The sequence below is a fragment of the Eumetopias jubatus genome, unplaced genomic scaffold, assembly GCF_037043125.1.
Source record: "Eumetopias jubatus isolate StellerSeaLion01/CBP00866 unplaced genomic scaffold, mEumJub1_p1.0 scaffold_6, whole genome shotgun sequence".
NCBI classification, from domain to species: domain Eukaryota; kingdom Metazoa; phylum Chordata; class Mammalia; order Carnivora; family Otariidae; genus Eumetopias; species Eumetopias jubatus.
The window spans coordinates 53,566,055-53,586,683 of NW_028274812.1; the positions used below are offsets into that span (position 1 = coordinate 53,566,055).

The 20,629-nt window shown below is 40.1% G+C and overlaps 1 protein-coding gene across 1 annotated transcript in view; it reads right to left on the reverse strand.

The window, feature by feature from the left end:
* SOBP (sine oculis binding protein homolog) overlaps positions 1-20,629 on the reverse strand; it is a 139,130-nt gene that overhangs the window by 88,972 nt on the left and 29,529 nt on the right. Inside the window, exon 4 of the mRNA XM_028104245.2 lies at positions 10,076-10,227. Within this exon, the coding sequence (XP_027960046.1) occupies positions 10,076-10,227 (152 nt within the window). The remainder of the gene's footprint in view (positions 1-10,075; positions 10,228-20,629) is intronic.

Here is a 20,629-nt window from a genome sequence, read left to right on the forward strand (position 1 = left end):
ATAGAAAGAAAAATCGCTGTGTCAGAACATTTAACCAACAATATCCATCCTTGGTTCATTTCTTCCCACACTTAAAAAAAAAAAAAAAAGAAAAGAAAAAAAAAAAACCTAAACTAGTTCAACATACTTTTGCTACTGGGAAATGTTTCATAACTACTAGTGAATAATTCAGTGAATATGACACTTTTCATTTTCTATTGCCAGACACACCCAACTTCATGGGAATGCTATTGCCTTTCCTACTCTCTAAATCCTCTCTGCATCCAGGATCTTAAATGTATTACTTCCTTAACAGAGATCCAATCAACAGGGAAGATTAGATCATGTCGCACAACCTGCTCAACACCTCGCAAAAGTTGCCATCAAAGTTACAAGAAAATCCAAACCAGTACCTCTGCGCCCTACGTGAGCTGGTCCCCTAACCACCTTGACCATTCAACTCCAGGCCTCCTGCTGTTCAAAATGCCAAGCTTGTGCTTCTGCCATTCACTTCCTCCCCCTCCCCATGTAAACTCTCTGCTCCTAGTTCTTCCTGTGACGGCTCCATCATCCATTCTGTCCCTACCCACACATCACCTCCTCAAGGATGACTTCTGTAACCACCAGATATGAAACAGCACCCCATCGCTATCCATCCCCTCACCCCCCTTTTTCTTCAGAGCACTTGTCACTCCCTGAAATTGTGTCACATATATACGTACTTTTACTGGTATATTATCTATCTCCCTTCGAGAAAGAATGTAAGGTCCTTTAAGGCAGGGAGTTTTCTCTTGTTTAATAATGTATCCACCAAACCCAAAACAGTGCCTAGCATATTATAGGGACTCAGTTTATCTTTTATTTTATTTGTTTAAATAAATGGATGAATAAATAACAATTTTTCTAATCTTGACTAAAAACAAACAAAAAAGCAGCACAGAGACTTGTCTCCTACTAGGCAAATCCCTCTTATCTTTAAGTATTTGCCTTGCTTTTTCCCCCCCTTTTTTCTTTTTTTAATAGAAGTATAGTTGGCACACAATATTATATTTCAGGTGTGCAACATAGTGATTCAACATTTATATACACTATGAAATGATCACCATAAGTCTAGTTACCACCTGTCACCATACAAAGTTATTACAATATTATTGATATATTCTCTATGCTGTAATTTATGACCCTGTGACTTATTTATTTTATAACTGGAAGTTTGTACTTCTTAATCTCCTTCACCAATTTCGCCCATCCCCCCCCACCCCTCTCCCCTCTGGCAACCACCAGTTTGTTCTCTGTATTTATGAGTCTGTCTCTGCTTTTTGTTTGTGTTTATTTATTCATTTGTTTTTTAGATTCCACAGATAAGTGAAATCATATGGTATCTGTCTTTCTCTGCTGACTTATTTAACTCATGGTAATACCCTCTAGGTCCATCCATGTTGCCACAAATGTCTATTTGCCTGGCTTTATCTCACCTACCCCTTGGTCTCTGTATCCCTAAATCCTTTGACACCAACAGTTTAAATTGCTCCAACTTATAAAACATTTAATCCTACATGTGATCCCAGAAAGTATCAGGGCCGTCAAAGATTGGTCTTTTAACAAAGAGTTGGATGTGCAGTCTTAGAACTGCTCACCCTATTTAAGATAATATGAATTTATTCTATCAAAACAGATCACAAGATAATATATCATTTATTTGGATCCATATAGAAATCACCACTTTACCCTAGAATGTCTGGCAATCGGCCTATGAAGCAGACTAGCAATTGTCATACCTCAAAATTTCTATTACCCACTGAATCCCCAAAATACACTTATTAGGGTAGGACCCAGCTTTCGTAATGCTAATTAGCTAATCAAGAAAGGGAAACACTAAGAAAGCTCAAGTTTGTGTGACAAAAATCGGAGGCAAAGTCTTTGACTTATAAATTCTACTATCTCTGTGGAAAAAAAATAATCATTTCAAAGTCAAAGCAGTTGTTTTTCCACAATCAAAAGTAGTTAAATACTTTTAAATTCATTTGAACGTATTTATGAAGGATTTCTCCTATATGCCTCCAAAGCTCTCTTATAAATCAGTATAATGTTTCCAAGGCACATTTAGAAGTAAAAAATTCCTATCTACTAACTGTATTTTCTTCTATCAGAAGATGAATTAAGCAGAAAATACATTAATGTCTGAATTTATAATAGGAGTGGTTAACCCTTAGCCATAGCAAACTAATGAGGAATATTTTACCATGCAAGGATTAATCAGGGCTCTCCAACACTATGTAATTTGACATTCTGAGGACTTAATCATGAATGGATTTTATTCCCCTATTTACTTTCCATCATGGGGATGCCTTACAAAGACACTACATGTTAGAATAATATAATTCTGGAGCTTAATCTTATTACTTTAAAGAAATGTCATTTAAATAATATTCCATAGCTTTTAAAAAGAGTCCTTACAGGAGCAGCACTCGACGATTATGTTGTCTCTGGGTTAAATGCAGCTCAAACATTGGGGAAAGTATTAATATAGAAGTACTGAGCCTCAGAGCCTGGATCTGTGGAACCCTCTGTTAGCAATGAGACAGCAACACAAATTCTGGGAGGTTGTGATTATCGGACATTGGCTTCCATCCCCGGCCATTGATTATCTCTTTCTTTGTTAAAGACTACAGGAGTTTCATTTAACTAGAGTGCTCAGTAAATTGCAGCAGAGTTCAAGCATCTTTTATGGATTCATTAAACCATTGATCTGCCTTCTTGTGCTTGTAGTAGCGCCCAGCTCTGGCCCACAGCCTGTGTTTACAGAGAATGCAACAGATTGGCGTTTGTAACCTCCAAAGGCAGTCTGTCAGTAGACATTAGATTCCACCGTGTGCACGGCCGCTCTAAGAGTGGATTGTAACGTAAGGAATTTCTCATTCTCCAACTCAACTGCTGTGGCAGGAATTACGCGGCCTTCTACAACAAGCTTCTTTTTATTCCATCCTAATCTGTGATAATATGAACAAAGAGCAAAGAGCCCAAGGAACAAATAAGTGCACATGGCTTGCCCAGTTCACATGTTCACTTCTGTGTGCAGAAGCCAGCCGGCGGTACTGAGACGGGGGAGGACTAAAGACCACAGGTGTGCCTATAGCTTGCATCTCCTGTGTATGGCCACCTTGAGTGTACTAGCTTTTGTGACCAGACATTGCAAAAGTATATGAGAAAAATTCTGGATTCAAACTACTACCTTAAAATATCTCAAGGCAAGCCACCTGGCCTGTCTTGGATACTTCACTTTTTTTTTTTTTTTCAAGATTTTATTTATTTGACAGAGAGAGAGAGACACAGCGAGAGAGGGAACACAAGCAGAGGGAGTGGGAGAGGGAGAAGCAGGCTCCCCACTGAGCAGGGAGCCCAATGCGGGACTTGATCCTAGGACCCCGAGATCATGACCTGAGCCAAAGGCAGACACTTAACAACTGAGCCACCCAGGCGCCCCAAGATACTTCACATTTTTAACAAAGCATTTGAATTAACAGCCTACCTACGGTCCTAGGAAAACGCACAATCCTTCTCTCTTGGTTTCTCTGGACAGGGCATTAAGTACTCTTAGAAACTTCTCCCTCCTGTGGTCTTTATTAATAAGGTCTCATGACACCTTCCCTTCCAAGTTTGGCACAAAGAGGACTGAATGTAGCTCAGGATGGGAGAAGCACATCAGAACGACCCATTAGATAATTCTTTAAATGCCTGTTCTTCTGATAAACCAAGAATACCGCTAGCAGCAAGGTGAGAAAGTTGGCAATGCAAATGACTGGATCAATAAGGAGAAAGCATGTCCCAAATAACTAGAACCGTTCCTGATCATTTGTTTCCTGAACTGCCCACTGCCCCACCAGACAGCCAGACTATGAACTTGAGGCCCACGCATTCATCACTCTGCAGCCACATTCACCAGAACACAATGTAGCTGATGCAATCTGACACTGTGGTTAATGTTAAAAGAGAGCGTGCCTTCGAGATGGATTGGATAATTACCGGCAGTTCAAATGAGAGAAACTTGATTTAAGTGTATAGCATTAGCTATCACTAGAAGGATGTCCAGACACTGACTGTATCTGAAAATCAACATTCGAGAATATATCAATAGCCCTGCACATTGACCCACCCCAGGTGATCAGATTCAGATCTATGAAAAATCCCCCCCCCCACTTCTGTGCACTGAAAAGAAATGTTGAACAAACTGGGGCTTGAAGCTATTTAGAGTTTTAATCATCTCTTCATATTTAGTCTAAAATATCTAATATTATTCAGAAGTTGACATCCATTCTGGATAACAGATTAGAATTATTTCTCTGTTTTCCCCACAACCTCCAAAATGTAGCCCACTAAGAACTAAATGGGGGTGCTATTCCTTTCTTGCAGTAGAAACGCACTTGCCCCATTCTGTTTGTGTTCCAGGTATCCCTTAAACCAGTGCTTCTTAAGTGGTGTTCAAGTGTTCTGATATACATGATCACATGCTTCTCCCCCCAACCCCCCCGAGCTTCGGATGGCTTCCAGGGGCACTGGGTCCTACCCAGCCAGCAGAAGCTCTGCCCTGGAACCGTTTCTGGCTTTCTTCAAGAGCCCAGGCATCACTTTAACCTGACCTATGTCTTACTTCGCTGCTCGGAACTTTCCCGCTGGAACCCCACCCCAAATGTGTTTCAAAGGGCTAACACCTTCCCCTGCCTCTGCTCTTGCTTTTTTCATAGGTTCTCATTTGCAGCTGCTCATCAATATTCTATTCCATATTTCAAAATACCACAGAACAAGAAAACAGTTGGGTTTGTTGTTCTTTCCCTAGAGCTTTCTGAGGACGCCCCTGTTTGCTGTGACTGAGAGGGAACTCAGCCACTGGCCTACAGACTGAAGCCCTATGGGGGGCAGGGGGGCCACTGTCCATGCACCCAGTGGACAGGCTTGCAGCACAGATCCAGCAGACACTGCAGACACGGAGCGATCACACTACAGGCCAGGGGAGGTAGACAGACCCAAAAGGCTCATTGATGCCCCATAAAAACCAGGTGAACCTGCAGGAAGAACTCTGGTGCTTCCCTTGCCACATTTATTTGTCCATCGAGAATATTTGCAAGCACCTGGCAAAAGCAAGTCTGTGACCTGAGATTCAGGCAGTCAGAGAACATTAATTACAAATAATTTCTTAATGTCCTTCCCCAAACTTTCATGAATGATAACTATTTTGCAAATTAAATCTTGCAGGTGTTTCAAGGGAACAAAGAAGAGAGGTTAATCACTAGATTAGCAGGGCAACTGTCACACATTTCTTCTGCGCTACTAGGTTTGATAATGAAGTCTGAAACTGAGAACCTTTTCCAAAATATCTTCACATTTAATAAAAAGACCAATACAGTAGTCCCCCTTATCCATGGTTCACTTTCCACGGTTTCAGTTATTTGTGGTACACTGTGGTCTGGAAGCAGATATCCTCCTGATTTATCATCACGAGGTCAAGAGTAGTCTAACACTACATCACAATGTCTATGTCTCACAGTTTCACAAGAAGAAGGGTCAGTACAGTCAAGGTATTTTGAGGGAGACTCCACATTCATGTAAGTTTTATGATAGTACATTGTTATAACTGTTCTATTTTATTATTAGTTCTTATTGTTAATCTCTGTATTGTGTTTAATTTATGAATTAAACTTTACCATAGGTGTGTATGTATAGGTAAAAATATAGTATCAATAGGGTTTGGTACCATCCGTGGTTTCAAGCATGCACTGGAGGTTTTAGACGGTATCCCCCAGGAATAAGGGAGGACTACTATAGCCTAAATAAAATGTGTCTTCAAATAATACGATACATGCCAATTAGTTATGGGTCTTCCAAAAGAGATCTCTTCTAAAAAGAAATCACTGTGAATGCACAGAAATCATTTGAAAGTGAAATAAATGCTTTATTATACAATATTCCCCTCTTTAAATATTTATTAATATCATGATGGTTAGCGATTTAATGACATGATTTGCAAATGTCCTTTCTGTCTATATAACCTTTTAATCTTTAATCCATCCTTATTGTTATCTCTTATCTACATAGCTTACTTCCCACTATGGTCTGGTGGGGAACAGCAACATGGTATTGAAGAAGTATTTCTCTTTTTCTTGTTTCAAATTACAGAAAAATTAGAACAAGGAAGCAAAACTTTGGTGTTTTTAGGAAATTGTGTCTGTTACTAAAATATCAATGCCACGAACCCATAAAGAACACTAAAATTTAAGATCTTAACAAAGAAAAAAAAACAATCATTCACACTGCCTACATTGACCATTTGTCTTGAGTTTTTATTTCCTCCTTGATTTATGGACATTAATTTAGATAACAAGGTATTTTCCCAAGCAGAAGGAAAAAGACCAAACATGTGATATTTGGAAATGACTCCTACTGTGGTCTTGTTTGTTACTCTTGTTTTTAAAGGGATAATGGTTACAAGGCATACTCCCTTAGGAAAGAATATTTTTAAGTGTTATTGTGCAAAGTAAAACTGGTATTTGTTACACAAAACACTTTAGCATCTCTTGCAAAACCACTAAGGCATCTCTGCAACTTTCCAACTCCTAGGCGAATCAGTAGGCTAGAAATGTTCTCAAGTCCTTCTCTACTTGTGGCCTCAAAAAGGGGCTGGGAAAAGAGCAAGCTCTTGGTTCCCTGTAAAGTCTCCAGTGCATCGAATAATGAGACTGACATACCATTGTTCGGCCAATGCCCATAGATTACAAAAGTATTTTTCTTACCCACTGTTTCAAAAAACTTTTGAGCCAGCAATTGAGCCTGTTGGGGATAAGGATTCTACAAAATATAATTATGAATTAACACTATCACTTCTTAGAGCCAACATCCTGAAATGTATAAGCTAGTAGTTAGGTTCCTTAAGTGAATACAGCTGTGACTCACAGTCCTTTCCTAACAGAAACATCTTGAAAAAAGCCTACATACGTGTAGCGATCCAAACAACTCTTCAAATAAAATTTTAAATTCGGTTTAAAAATATAAACTACATGCCATAAAGGGTTAACTTGGCTTCAGTCTACCCCACCTTACTTTATAGGGCCAGGGTTTGTGAGAGACGGATATGACATTTTTAACCTACTCCATCAAACAGACACAGAGACCCAGAGAAAGGAAGGGCGGAGAAGCAAATGAAATTTAAAAAGCCAATTTTCAGTGGGCCTTCATTTTCAGAGTTAGGCTATTTTTGTCCTTGTTTTTAGCAGCAAATCAATTCCTGCCTCCATACCCAAGCATTTGTGAAGAGGATAGCACAGCTGTCCAATTTACATTCATAAATGCAGGTGTTGCTCAGACACAAAACAGAGGTCAGCTGAATACGGCTCCTAATTAGCTACCTTTTCTACTAGGATTTTTCTTTGTAAAGTTATGCATGCAATTTGGGTTCAACTTAGAGACCATTTTTAGATCCCAGCATGCTATCCACCAAGAAGCGGGCTGTCATTATAAAGCATAATTTACAGCATAGTTAACTTTACATGTTTTTTAAAATCTACATTATACCTAGGGCAAATTTCTCTTCTACACACACATTATTCACTGTTTTCCATCCCCTTCTGAATATCTAAAATTTAGTGCAGAATTTAGCCAGAAAATCTTTTATGACAGAATGGGAAGATTTTTGCCCTTTTCCTAAGATTAAAAAAGTCCACAATTTTAATAATGAGGACTAAAGACTTGGTTAAATGACACAAGAAAAGTAGCTATTTGCAACTGTCTTCAGTGGGGAACACCCTGGGGCTTATTACAGCAGTTCTTAGAAATGGCAGGATGGAGACTGGTATCGAATACAATCCATTAGGAAACCCAAGCCCTAAATGAAATGACCACAAAATCCTATCAGTTAACAGAAATGCAGCAGCTGTACATGTTTATTGTAATACAATAGGATATTGTTGCAGAGATAACACTCTTAAAATTAAAAAAAAAAAAAAAAGAATCCAGCAAGCGATGTGACCAGTTTATTCCCCTATTTGAAAAATGAGAAGGTATAGTGTGGCAGAGCTTTGGAATACATAAATAAGCATGAAGATCACAGAGAAGACAGGTATTGTATGTACACTAATGGGCTGCTGGGATCAGCTGTCAAAGACACTGGCTAAACTTCAAGCCACTGTGACTCCCAGCTTTTGCAGGATGTTCAAAGACCTATCCCAATAACTCCCTGCAGGAAGTGAAAGGTAATGGTCCTCCCCCCACCCCTCCCCGCTGATTTTACTGCCATAAGTACTCCAAATACTAATTCTTATCTTGGCTCCATTTATCCATCTTTTAAAACTGCATGCTATGGATGTTTAAATTCAGTTTGACCTTAAACTTTATAATGATGTAATATTACATGTTATTTATAATGATATAAATTTTTATATATGATATTATATATATAAATATGGTATTCTGGGCTGTTTCAGAGGATTACTCAAGTAAAATCATTTTGCAAAAGATGACATGTATCACCAGGATTCTGACAAATTCATCTTGCTTGATTTTCCTCACTACAGGCCATCCATCAAGATTCAGACCCATAATCCTTCAGAACCATAAAAAGACAAAAACCCCTGTTCTCTGGCCATCTTCTGGGATGGAATGCAAAATATTTTGTTGTGGTAAGTAGGGCTTTGAAGATGAAAGCACTGGGTCCACTCCTGTGATTGTTACCCCAGTGCTCAGCGTTCAAAATGGGAGCCCCAGGGTCTTAGAGATCATTTTAATCCTCCTATATTAAAACAAAACGTGTCTCCCATGCATTGCTCTAACCGCCCTCCTCTGGAGTCTCACTGGCCCCTCCTGAGGGAAAATGAACCCGACTGTTGACTGTCCCAAAAGAATTCCAAACAATTTCCTTACTTGCCTCCCTGTTCAGTGAAGATTATGAGCCTAATTCTTAGAGACTGCTACTAAAATTCCACCCCGCTGAATCCTGCAGCCTAATTCTTTCAGCATTATGTTTTTTGGCAGAATGATGTGACCCAAATTTGCAGGAGATAATTTGCTGCAACAGTGCTTCTTGCAATGCAGTGAACCCGAGATTAGCATTTCAGGATTGCAAATATCAGACTTAAAAAAATAATAATAAAATTGTTTGCTTCAAGAAAAGACAAATTTCGATCTTGTATTAGGAAATGGAAATGCTTAGCAAAATGTGGACAATTTTATGAATTAAGGAAGCTTTACAGATCAATGGAAAATAATCAAGAACTAGCAATTTACTTCAGTAATTGGTGGCAAAATGCTACAGCGGTTCTTTAAAGATTAAGGAACTAGCTGTGCGTGTATGTGTGTGTGTGATGTTAAAAACATCATGCATTCCATTTCTCATCAATGGTGGCTAATACTATTCTAAAAGGACATTTCAGATCTGAGGTGTCTTAAAACAAAACAAAACAAAACAAAAACTGATTAACTATGGCTGTTCCTGTGTTCACCCACCATGCTGCTCACCAACGCCTGGCTGTGTGAGCAATGTTGGTTCAGGTATTCATTATTTCACCTTTTCTCAATATCAGTCAACTTGCACATAAGGCGTCAAGAGAGACTTGACCTTCTTGATTAGAATTTGTGGTTCTTGATTAGAATTTGTGGATCAGGTTGTAAAGAGCCAGAGCAATATTCCCGTTGGGAACAAATATTAAATTGTGTGGACTAAAGCTTTCTGGCCACACTTCCGTGGCTCGCTCCTCGGCCTCTTTAAGAAATCTCTACCACTTATCTTCCGTGGACTCTAGTCTATACACTCTACTGCTGGAGAGACACTGTCACTTTGGATGTCACTCAGCTGTAATCACCGTGTCCCTCCTTATCCGGTTCTCATTCACCCTCTCAGAATTCAAACATCAAGACAGAGAAACGGAAGAACAGGTTACACTTAGAAGGGGATTCCTCATTCCGAAAGGTTAAGTATGACAGAGAAGGAGAACAGACAAAACAGAAAAAATAAAAGTAAAATGTGCACAGTGTTTTCAGCTAGAAGCTAGGAGGCACATGCGCACATGGTCTAGGGAGGCCTGCACAGCCGCCTCTCTCTACGTGCTCTTACCTTATTTCTCTTGAAGTAGGCTCGTCGGCAGGCCGCAAAGCACTTCTCGCTGCAGAAGCTTTTCACCTCACTTCCCATACTCAGGGAATAGCGCTTGATTCCCACTTTCTGGCACCAGGCACACATTATTTGTACATTTGACACATCATCTTCTATAATAAAAGTATAAGAAAAATGTTCATATCAGAAGCAAACATCCCTTCAAACTTAGACACACCCTGAGCCTGACAGAGCTACTTGAGGTCCAATTTTAATTTCTGCACCTCACCACTTTCTGACCTCTGTAGGACAGCCAGCTCCTGAAAGGAAGACTCAATGCTTTCTTTTTTTTTTTTTTCCTTGGTTGGCTCTTAAGTCTCCAAAAAACATCATTTACTTAAAATCCAGAGCATGAATGCACACCCAGGAGGGGTCCCAGGGCTCCTTAGCCTGGTAAAAATGTATATTCTACCTAGTTAAACCAGGCTCGGTACTCATGAAGCTTGTAAAATGACCCATTTCTTCAAAGGTACTACTGAAAGCTTGTGAGATCCACACTAAGTGGGATACCCAAGTGCTAACCCACAAATGTGATGCCCCAATGCCGAAATGGAGGGATGGTAATGGAGGGTTCAGCAGTGAGACCTGAGGTCACACAGCAATAAAGATCATTCTTGGCTAGACTGGTAGTCCTAGCAGCTCCTGTAGGACCCGCTACCCATGTCATGGAGATGTACAGAATGATGTTAAGTGGTATGCAAATAATTTCAATAATTAAAATACTGCATTTCTTTTCCTTTGCAAGAGAAGAAAACAAATTTAACTGGCAAAACAAGCCCATGATATCACAAATATTACTGCTCAAAGCAAAGAGAGGTTTTTAAAGTGAGTCAGTTTATAATAAAATATATTGAGTAAATCATAATGCAGATGATAACAAGTTATGACAAAAATGTGACAGTGATATTCAAACGACTGAAGTCTGGGAAATACTGGTCCATGTAGGGGTGGGGGCAATAAAAGGAGAATTTAATTAGAAATCTACAAAATATTTTCTTGCTGCCTCCTAGGGACTTCTGCTATATCTTGAGTTTTCTGGTCCTCCCAATTGACAATGTGTGTACATCTGACTGATTGCCACTATTAGCCACATTTCTCCTTCCTTTATGGATTTTTTTTTTTTAACTATCCCAGATTCATGCTCCAGACATGAATGGTAATCACAAAATCCCCAATAAGTTCTGGTATAGTGTTGTCTGATTTCTGAATAAAATCCCCCAAAGACTAATTGCTAAGCAAGGCCTGGTCCATGAGTTGTTGACATATTCATGGTTCATAGAGTCTGTCATGCAATCATTCCATTTCCAGGGAAAAGATTTGGTTTGAGGCAGTGCGGTCATCAGCCTGCAAAATTAGAAGCAAACTAATTTGTAGTGCAGTGATACGGCTCTTTTTCCCCTGAGTATCATCACTCAGAACTATGTGCAGCATTTTATTTACCTTAATGGAATAAATATCGTCATTTTAATGACCACTTTTTTCCACAAATTACATAATGTGATCTATTGTTAATTACCAAACGAGACAGTGTAAAAATGACCGTTGATATTAATCAAACATTTTTGGTAACATAACTTTCTTTAAATGGAGTCATAACATGAATTCAAATGTCATACAATTACTGTATTTTATAATTTGTTCTAGTCAAAGAAAGCTTTATTTATATTTTATATGGTTTGTAATATGGCATCTGTCTACATATAGACATTTTACATGAAATGCCTATAGACATGAAATGTTATAGACATGCAAATTGAACCAAACTACAATTACCTCAGAGTATAAAGGAGTTTTTTTTTCTTAATTAGATTAGAAATAGTATATTTTAAAAATAATCATCTGTCATTCCTAAGCTAATTTGAACTATGAGTTTCAATTCTTCCCAATTGATTAGCTGCTTTAAAATCTTAAAGTCCTAAAAAAGAAGATGATACAGCAGAACTCTCCCAAATGATCCGGTGGCAATATGTTCTGGTGAAATCTGTAAGGAAAAGAAATTTTTATGGGGGAAATTATTTGGCCTGAGAGTTCAAAAAGGAGACCCCCCCCTTCCTAAGGAGCCACTTTAGAACAACCATTAGGTTCCCCTTGTTCCTTCCCTTAAATTGTCTCATTTGGGAAACAAAACCTAAAATTTTTCTTTCTAGATCTTTAATGGATATAAATAAGATAAAATAAAATAATCCACTATAATGGGCTAAAATTGAGATGAAAAGGGGTAGAGAACAAAGCACTAAGGAGGCGGGCACATGGCCTGGCAGGAAAGAAGGAGGCTGGGTAGAGGCCCCTCACAATCTCCCTCACGCTCCCCTCCATCAGCATAGGCTGACTGGCTGGTCAGTTTTTTAAGAGGAGGCAAGGATACTTTCTTACAATAGACTTAACAGAGAAACAAAAAGTAGAATTCTAAGGGAGATTATTTTTATAAATCATTTATACTATAAAGTAACAATGTGGGAAGATGAGACAAAAGAAATTGTGCACTTTTGTTTTGTATGTGGCAGTTGGAAAACTCTTAGAATGGTGGTTAGCATCTGTCTTGTTAAATAATTCAGTATTTCCATCCGTTTCTCATAAAATTCTGTTTCATAAAGGCAAACACTTTGGAAAAATTCCATCGGATTTCTCCTTTTCTGTCATCGAACTGTTACAAATAGCTAGTGCTCCAAAGATGAGAAAACATTTTCAGATATCTCAGGTACTCCAGTCTTATAAAAGCCATTTTTATTCACATTATATTTAAGAAACTAAGAACTATAATTATCTAAGTTAATTTTTCAGCTAAAACATAGCTCAAAATTCTGGTCCTAGACATGAGATGGTGCCCCATCTTAAATGTGTATGACTGCACCCCTAGCAAAGTGAGTTTTTCTTAAGTGCTTAAAACCAAAGGGATAGGTTCATTTCAACAACCACATTTTTTTTTTATATGAAACCCGGTGATTATGTGCATGCTTTACATTGGCAAAATAGAAGGCCCCAGCATTTTAGCTTTTCTAACTTGATCTGTTGTAAAAAATATATATTTATTTATTTAAAAAAATATTTCTTTGAACTAGGGAGAACCTGATTTCCTATCTTATATTTAGACTAAAGCCTGTGCCATTAGAGACTTGAGATTACCTCAAAGAAGACTGGCATAACAGATTTTTTCCTTACAGCCATTAGCCTGCGTATTTTTCATAATGAACAATGCAACAACAAATGCAAAATATTTACAGCATTAAGTCACATTCCCAAGGTGAATGGTTTGTATAACATGATAAAATTTTCACATGAGAATATCATATAAATATGCATCAGTCAAAATATGCATGTTTCTATTAATCATGAAAAGTTTGTACCACCTCTTTAGGATTTAATTAAGCAAAATGTTTAGGGCATTTTCTTTCCAATCTAATGTTCAAAGAGCTCTAGAACATTACTCCATTTTACATCCCAGAAGGAGAAGTTCAGATTAATTACTCTGAGATGAAATCAAAATTGTATTTATTTATCATCATGCAGAGAAGTATGAGATCAAGCATTTCTGGAATGCCTTGCTGAAGTTGTTTGAGAATTGCCTTATCTGGTGACTTGTCCAAAAATAAGGATGGCCATTGGTCGGTGGCATTCTAGGGGCACTTGAATTGACTGTGAACATGCATACTAGCTTACCTGACCAGAGCACAAAGAAAATCAGCAGGGTCTTAATGGACCCCAAGGGTTTAAACTGTAGATTTACCACCCCTTTGTAAATTTCATAGGAGTCCAAGACTGAGGATAAAATCTGAAAGTATTTGCTGGTGATGTTTCTCTCCTCCAACAGTTGCTGGAATGCACACATCTAGATAATCATTTCAAGATTTGAATTATATTTGAGACAAGTTGCAAGGCAGTCTGAAGTGATTCCTGGGTGTTCTCCACACCATGAAAGGAAAGTGCAGCACGGGTAGCACTCTGTCAATCTATTTGTCAGAGTAGCTATATTTAAGAACACAGATAAAGACATGGCCTGGAAGGCAGGCAAGAAACTAGGGCTAAAGTTTGCTTTCTTTGCAGCCCTTCTTGGAATAATTCAACTCCAAAACTTTTGAGGCAATCCAGTTCAAAAGCCTCTACAGAGTCCTATAGAAGCTTCTGTATAATTCTGTATGTTCTAGAACTAAACATACAAGGAGACCCAGAGGAAATTTGGAACACTGAGCCAAAAGGAAAATAATCATAGCTAGCCATTATTCAGTATTTAATGGTGGCAGGCACAGTGCAAAGTTCTTCAAATCCATCATTTCATCTTAATCACAACCACTGCCCCCCAGGCAAATACTAACTGATCCCCACTGTACAGGTGGGGAAAGTGAAGTTTAGAAGGTAAGCAATTTACTCCAAATCACAGAGCCAGTACACACAAAGCCTAGACTCCAGAGCCCAAGCTCTTGGCTATCACATCTCAGAGACCAGAGCCTTTCTAAAAGCATGAGATTATGTGCCATCCACACAGACTTCCCTCTGCAAAAAGGACTAAAAGCTCTCACAAGATTCTGCTACTTACACAGCTCCATGACATGCTAATAGACAAAGAAAATGAAATCAAAAAGGTCAAAATGTCTTTGAGGAGACAGCTGAAGTGTTATTCAATCAATATTTGTTGACTGATTTTCAAAAAAATTTAAAGGCTCACAATGCAAGCCTTTATTTCTTTATGACTATGAGACTTGGATTTGCTGCAAACATTCTGTCTGAACTTTCACCAGCAAGTGCCACTTAAACATTAAACAGGGAGCCAGAGACAATAATACCTGGATCTCAGGAAACAGTCATTCTACCCACAGGCAAGCAATACTTTTCCCAGTTTTCTCTTAATAAGGAGAGGGATCACAGCAAGACATGGATAAGATTGATTTTCCATGTGGGTGAAGCAGGGAACCACTTACATTTGTAATTCCACAGATGCCACCAAAAATATCCTACCTTCAAAAATTATGCCACAACTCCTCACTAAAATTAAATTCTACCATTAGAGAGTAATTTGTTTGGCCATAATTTTTTTATATCCCATTAAAACACAAATTCCCTAAAAGTGGAAAATTCATATTTGTCAATTATGACTTATGCTTTAAAATGAGTGGTTTTCACAGAGTGGGGAGAAGGGCTAAGGACAAGGTTCCAATGCGAGAGGTGGAGGGCATTTATGGGAGAGGCTATGGTATGGAGAAGCCTCTGGTCACTCACTGCTTTGCTGAAGTCTAGCCCTGGGCAGACAGGTAGAGCAAGCTGAGGGCAGCCAAGCAAAGAGTGGACAGGAAAAAATACTGTCTGAGCATACTGAAGCAACTCTATCTTCAGAGTGCCTTTTAGATGCAAACAGAAAACAGTGGAAGTTGAAGGAGGCGGGGGAATAGCATATAGCCAGGGACCTCTGAAAATGCAAAGCAACGGGCAGATCCATTTATTACCGTCTCAAGGGGGTGACTTTTTTTTTTTTTTGAATGAATGAGGTAACAGATAAATGCTGCTTTGCAAAACTAAGTCGCTATTATTTGAAAGACAACGGGCTGGAGTGCCAGGAAACAGAGGCAGAGGACATCGGTGAAAGTACTAATACTGCCCCTTCTAGTTGTATGGCACTCTGCTTGAGGGACAGTAATGCCCACCCTCACCATAGCTGTGGTGAGGATCAAATGCTAGAAAGCAGCCACATCCTACATGTGAATGAACCTGCCTTAGGATTACCAGCAGTTAGAGCCGCAAGAAAAGGGAGGGGTCAGCTGTAGGCACTCTGGAGAGGCCCGGATGACCAGGCTCCAGTTTCCTGAATCACATCCTCTCCCGTGGATGACATCTGCAGAACCACTATCATTGAACACAAAGAGCAACCCAGTTAATTGGTTAAATTTCACTAACTCAAGACTATTTAAGGGTAAAGCCATTACATTTAATAAAAGCTTCACTTACAGTTATTCTTTTTAAAAATTACTTAACTTGAATTAATAGTTGACAAGGTGTTGCCAAATATATCACTGTACTGCCAGATATTCTGTAATTAATAGATGGGAATTCTTGGTAATTATTACATCAACTAGCTACACATGGGTGGATCTTCCTAAATGCCTGAGAAGTTTGCTCTTTTAAAAAGTATCATAGTGGGGCACCTGGGTGGCTCAGTCGTTAAGTGTCTGCCTTCGGCTCAGGTCATGATCCCAGGGTCCTGGGATCAAGTCCCATGTCAGGCTCCCTGCTCAGGGGGAGGTCTGCTCCTCCCTCTCCCTCTGCCCTTCCCCCAGCTTGTGCTCTCTCTCTCTCACTCACTCTCTCTCAAGTAAATAAATAAAATCTTTAAAATAAAATAAAGTTTAAAAAAAATCAAAATCTCTCTACAAAAACTAAAATTTGGTTCCAGTAATTAAAAGGAATGAGCACATATTACATAAAATGACAGCAAAATTATAGAATTTAAGTAATTTTTAATTCTAATGGAACTTTTCTAGCCAATTTTTAATTTTGTATATATGTGTGATACATATATCTGTGAGCATATGTGTGTGTATATATGTAAAACACGTGACTCCAGGATGAATTAAACATCTGCATGCAGGTCTCTGCACTAGGCAACTGGTCAAGAATGCTCAGTTAAATAAGACATAACCCTGCTCCCAAGAACAGAAAGAAAACTGTGTGCCTCATTATATGACAGGAAGAATGTGGTAAGAGAGGTTCAAAACCTGTTAGAGGCCCAGAAAGCACAGTTTTTGAGTAGGGTCCTGAAGGATTTGGAGGGGGAGCAAGTTCGAGAGGAGGAGGGAAAGGACAGAAGGAAAGCAGGAGCCAGGGTGTGGGGCTCAGTGGTGACAAGGGGTCCTGAGGTTGCCCCATTAACCAAGACTGCAAGAAGAGAAGAGCAGATCAGACGGGGGCCCAGTGGGGCCTGAACAAGGAATCCCTTGAAGGATGTTTGGCAAGGGGATGGAAGGGGCTCACCCTTATTCCACAGGTAATGGGGAGCTCCTGAATGTTTCTTAGTAGAAGATAACAGGATCAGAGACGTGCTAAACAATGTTACTCCAGCAGGATGGATCAGAATTCAGAAAGACTGGAATCTCGTCCTGCATCTAGGAGCCGCAATAAGAAACAGGGGAGCAGGCTCCATGCCTCTTTCGCCTTTGTGTGTTCAGCGCCTAGCACACAGCAGTGCTTAAACTATGTTGAATAAATAAATGGACAGATGGATGGATGGACAGATGGATGGATACAGAGGGAAGGAAATGAAGTTCAGAACCTACGGAGCAACAATAGAAATGAAAAGAAGACTTAACCAATTGCCTTCATCCGTTCATCTCCCTGTGTTTCTAGTCAAAGACAACCAGGGAAAAGTCCAAAGAGTTCTTTGAGAAAATGGACTGTGTAGTCAAAGTCAAACAGTGAATTTGCTTTATTTTCAGGGTCCCTTCCTCATTTATTTTCCCAACATTCAAACAAAGAAGGAAAATGAAACAAGATCCCAAAAAGTCTCAAGATAGTAATTCTCTCTTGAATTCCATACTGAACTTGGATTCTTTAACAAGACACTACTAAGCACACATGTCTACAGTTCCTTGCCATTAACTTGAATTTCTCCCCATAATTTCCCTGATTTGCCAGTGAAGGGACCCCTTCTAAGTCTCCTGGGCAATCTCACCTCCATGTCTCAGTACTCACTGTGGAGAATCTGTCTTTCCTACATACTTACCCTAAGAAAATGGAATAAGAAGGAAGATGGTAGAACTTAAGAGTCAAGAAAACCTCCATGCGACATTTCCCAAAGCACATTCCACAGAATACTAATCCCAGGAGATACTTAAGTGGGTGTTATTTTTAAAAGGACTTCCATGGTCAAATATGTACGAAAACACTGGGCTAAACAAAGTTCAATAATAGACCCTTCCACCAATGTAGAACTAGGAATCCTAAAAGAGGGAGATAGAATGTGCTGTATTTCACCAATTTTTTTTAAAGATTTTATTTATTTATTTGTCAGAGAGAGCGAGAGAGCACAAACGGGGGAGTGGCAGGCAGAGGGAGAAGCAGGCTCCCTGCTGAGTGGGGAGCCCGATGCGGGACTCGATCCCAGGACCCTGGGATCATGACCTGAGCTGAAGGCAGCTGTTTAACCAACTGAGCCACACAGTCATCCCTATATTTCACCAATTTGACCACAGACAGAATCCACAGGAAGTCTCTCCGGGATGTGCTGCTCTACTACCCCATATTAGCACTGACGCATGAGCACTTCCACTGGGTTATTAATTATCAGGCAAATTTCTCTTTTGCCCAGAATCAGGTCCTCCATTGCCAGGAGCTTTGTCTACACTGGGCAGAAAGACAAGGCCTGCAGCCATGTGCCCCCAGGGCTAGGTGTGCTGACCAACACCTACTGATCCTCAATAAACACCACCAGACTGAACAAAGACATCCATGGTCCACAAAGTCCTGTGGTGTCTGCTCCATGCATCCAGTACAGAGAAGGCAACCCTTTTCCTGCAAAGTCCTACAGAAAAAAAATAGCAGAAATGAATAAAAAGGCAATGGGAGAGCAATATTGCTCTTAACACACTGAATAATTCATGTTTACCAAGTGGTTGACACAGACAAGGAGCTCAAGTAAAATCCTGTCCCCCATTCCTGAGCCCTGGATCTGACCCTGTGATCAATCCAGATGCCTTGGGACAATGATACAAAATCATGGGTTTGCTCTCCATTGGACCTTTCTCCTACATGGCTGAAGTCCACTCCCTGAGCCCTAGCACCTAGCCAAAAGATGCACGTGATTAGGGAGCAAGGTCAAACATGTGCGCCAGCAAATCCATCACTGCTGGAAAAGAAATTCCAAGCCCCTGCCCCGCATAGAGGGGCATGATCTCCAAAGAAATACAAATGGCAGCATTGTAGGACTAAAGGGTCAAGCTGCTTTACATAGGAAGCCAGAGCAAGAAAAGCATTCCCATCACCTATTTATCTGAAAGGCTCATTTCCCCTTCTGAAGTCTGGCTATTCCATTAATTACACTTAATGGGCCCCAGAGTGGTTAACAAATCTCCCCAGAGGGGAAATTTTAATTGTAGACAAAGGATTCATTTATTTACTCAACTTTGTGCCAGGCCCTACACTAGAAGCTGGAAATACACCAGCAAACAAGAAAGATAAGATCCCAGTCCTCAAGGAGCTTCCTACGGATGTCCCCAGTGTAAAATGTCAAGGTGCAATAGAAAAGGATCATGGAAAAGCCAGGCCTGCTCCCACAGCTCTATCACCACCCAGAGGCCACAGGAGCCAGGTATTCTTGATGACCACAGAGAGGAATAGAAACAGTGCCACTGAAAAGGAGCATAAGTAGCCCCATCGTGACTGACTAGCCAGCCAAGTCCCACCTCTTGGCATTTGGGGCAGTCCAGACAAGCAGCATACCGTGCCGGGACTGCCATCCTAGGGGAGGTGAATTAACAGGTTAGAGACTGGGAGTCAAAGGGGCACCTGAGTGCAGTAGGTTGAAGAGTAGGTTGAAGTTCAAGTTCAGTAGGTTGAAGAGTAGGAAGAACTTCACTCAAATAAACCTGTTAAGAGAACCAAGATGAACCTGCTGGAATACCGCCAACAGTAATTTACTTCCCACTTCACCTTCCCAACTTGAACTACTCATTGAGATTTCTTGAATGAGAGCAACGAATGGTTGAGGGATTCTCTGAAAGGGTCCCATGATGATCCTCACTCGGAAATGTTTTGGCATGAGAGACATCACATGCCAAAAGTGCCCAGCTATAGGAAAGGTGGAAGAGGGCCACACCAACTGGAAATCTTTCAGAGTCTTCTCTCTACACATTCCCTTTGGTCCATTTCAGCTATGTACTCCTGTGACTCCAGTTACCAACCATAAGGCGAAGGTTTCCAAATCAACATAGCTACCTCTCCTGAGATATTATTTCCAACTGCCTCCCAGCATCTAAACCCATCATGCCCCAAACTGCATACACACCCCTCCCCATAACCTGCCCTTTCCTGTGTTTCCCCTCTCAGTTTCTGCCCCTACCATCCATGCAGCTACCTGCTAGCAGAAATCTAGCATCTTTCCTGCTTCTTCCCTCCTTCCCACCTCCCACATTCTGATTATTCACCAGGTTCTCCCAAATCTTTTTATAATATACCTACATTCATTCAATTCATTCATGCATGCATGCATTCAGTCATTCAATAAATAAATATTTACCAAGTCTAATTATGTACCAGGAACTGTTCTAAGTGCCCATCTTTATGGAGTTTACTGCTGTCCATTCCAATGAAGCCACCAACACCTCTTGCCCAGTCTCCAGGAGGCCTTCTGTCTCATTCCTGTCCAGTTCATTCCCTCCACTCTGGATGTGAGAAAGTCCTCTGAAACACAAGTCTGATCACAGCTCTCACCTGCACAAAACCCTTCAGTGGCATCCGCTGCCCTCAAGAAGTTGGAACTCCTCAGCATGACCTCAATGGCCAGACCAGCCTCTCAGTTTGTCCACTCTCTGGGCT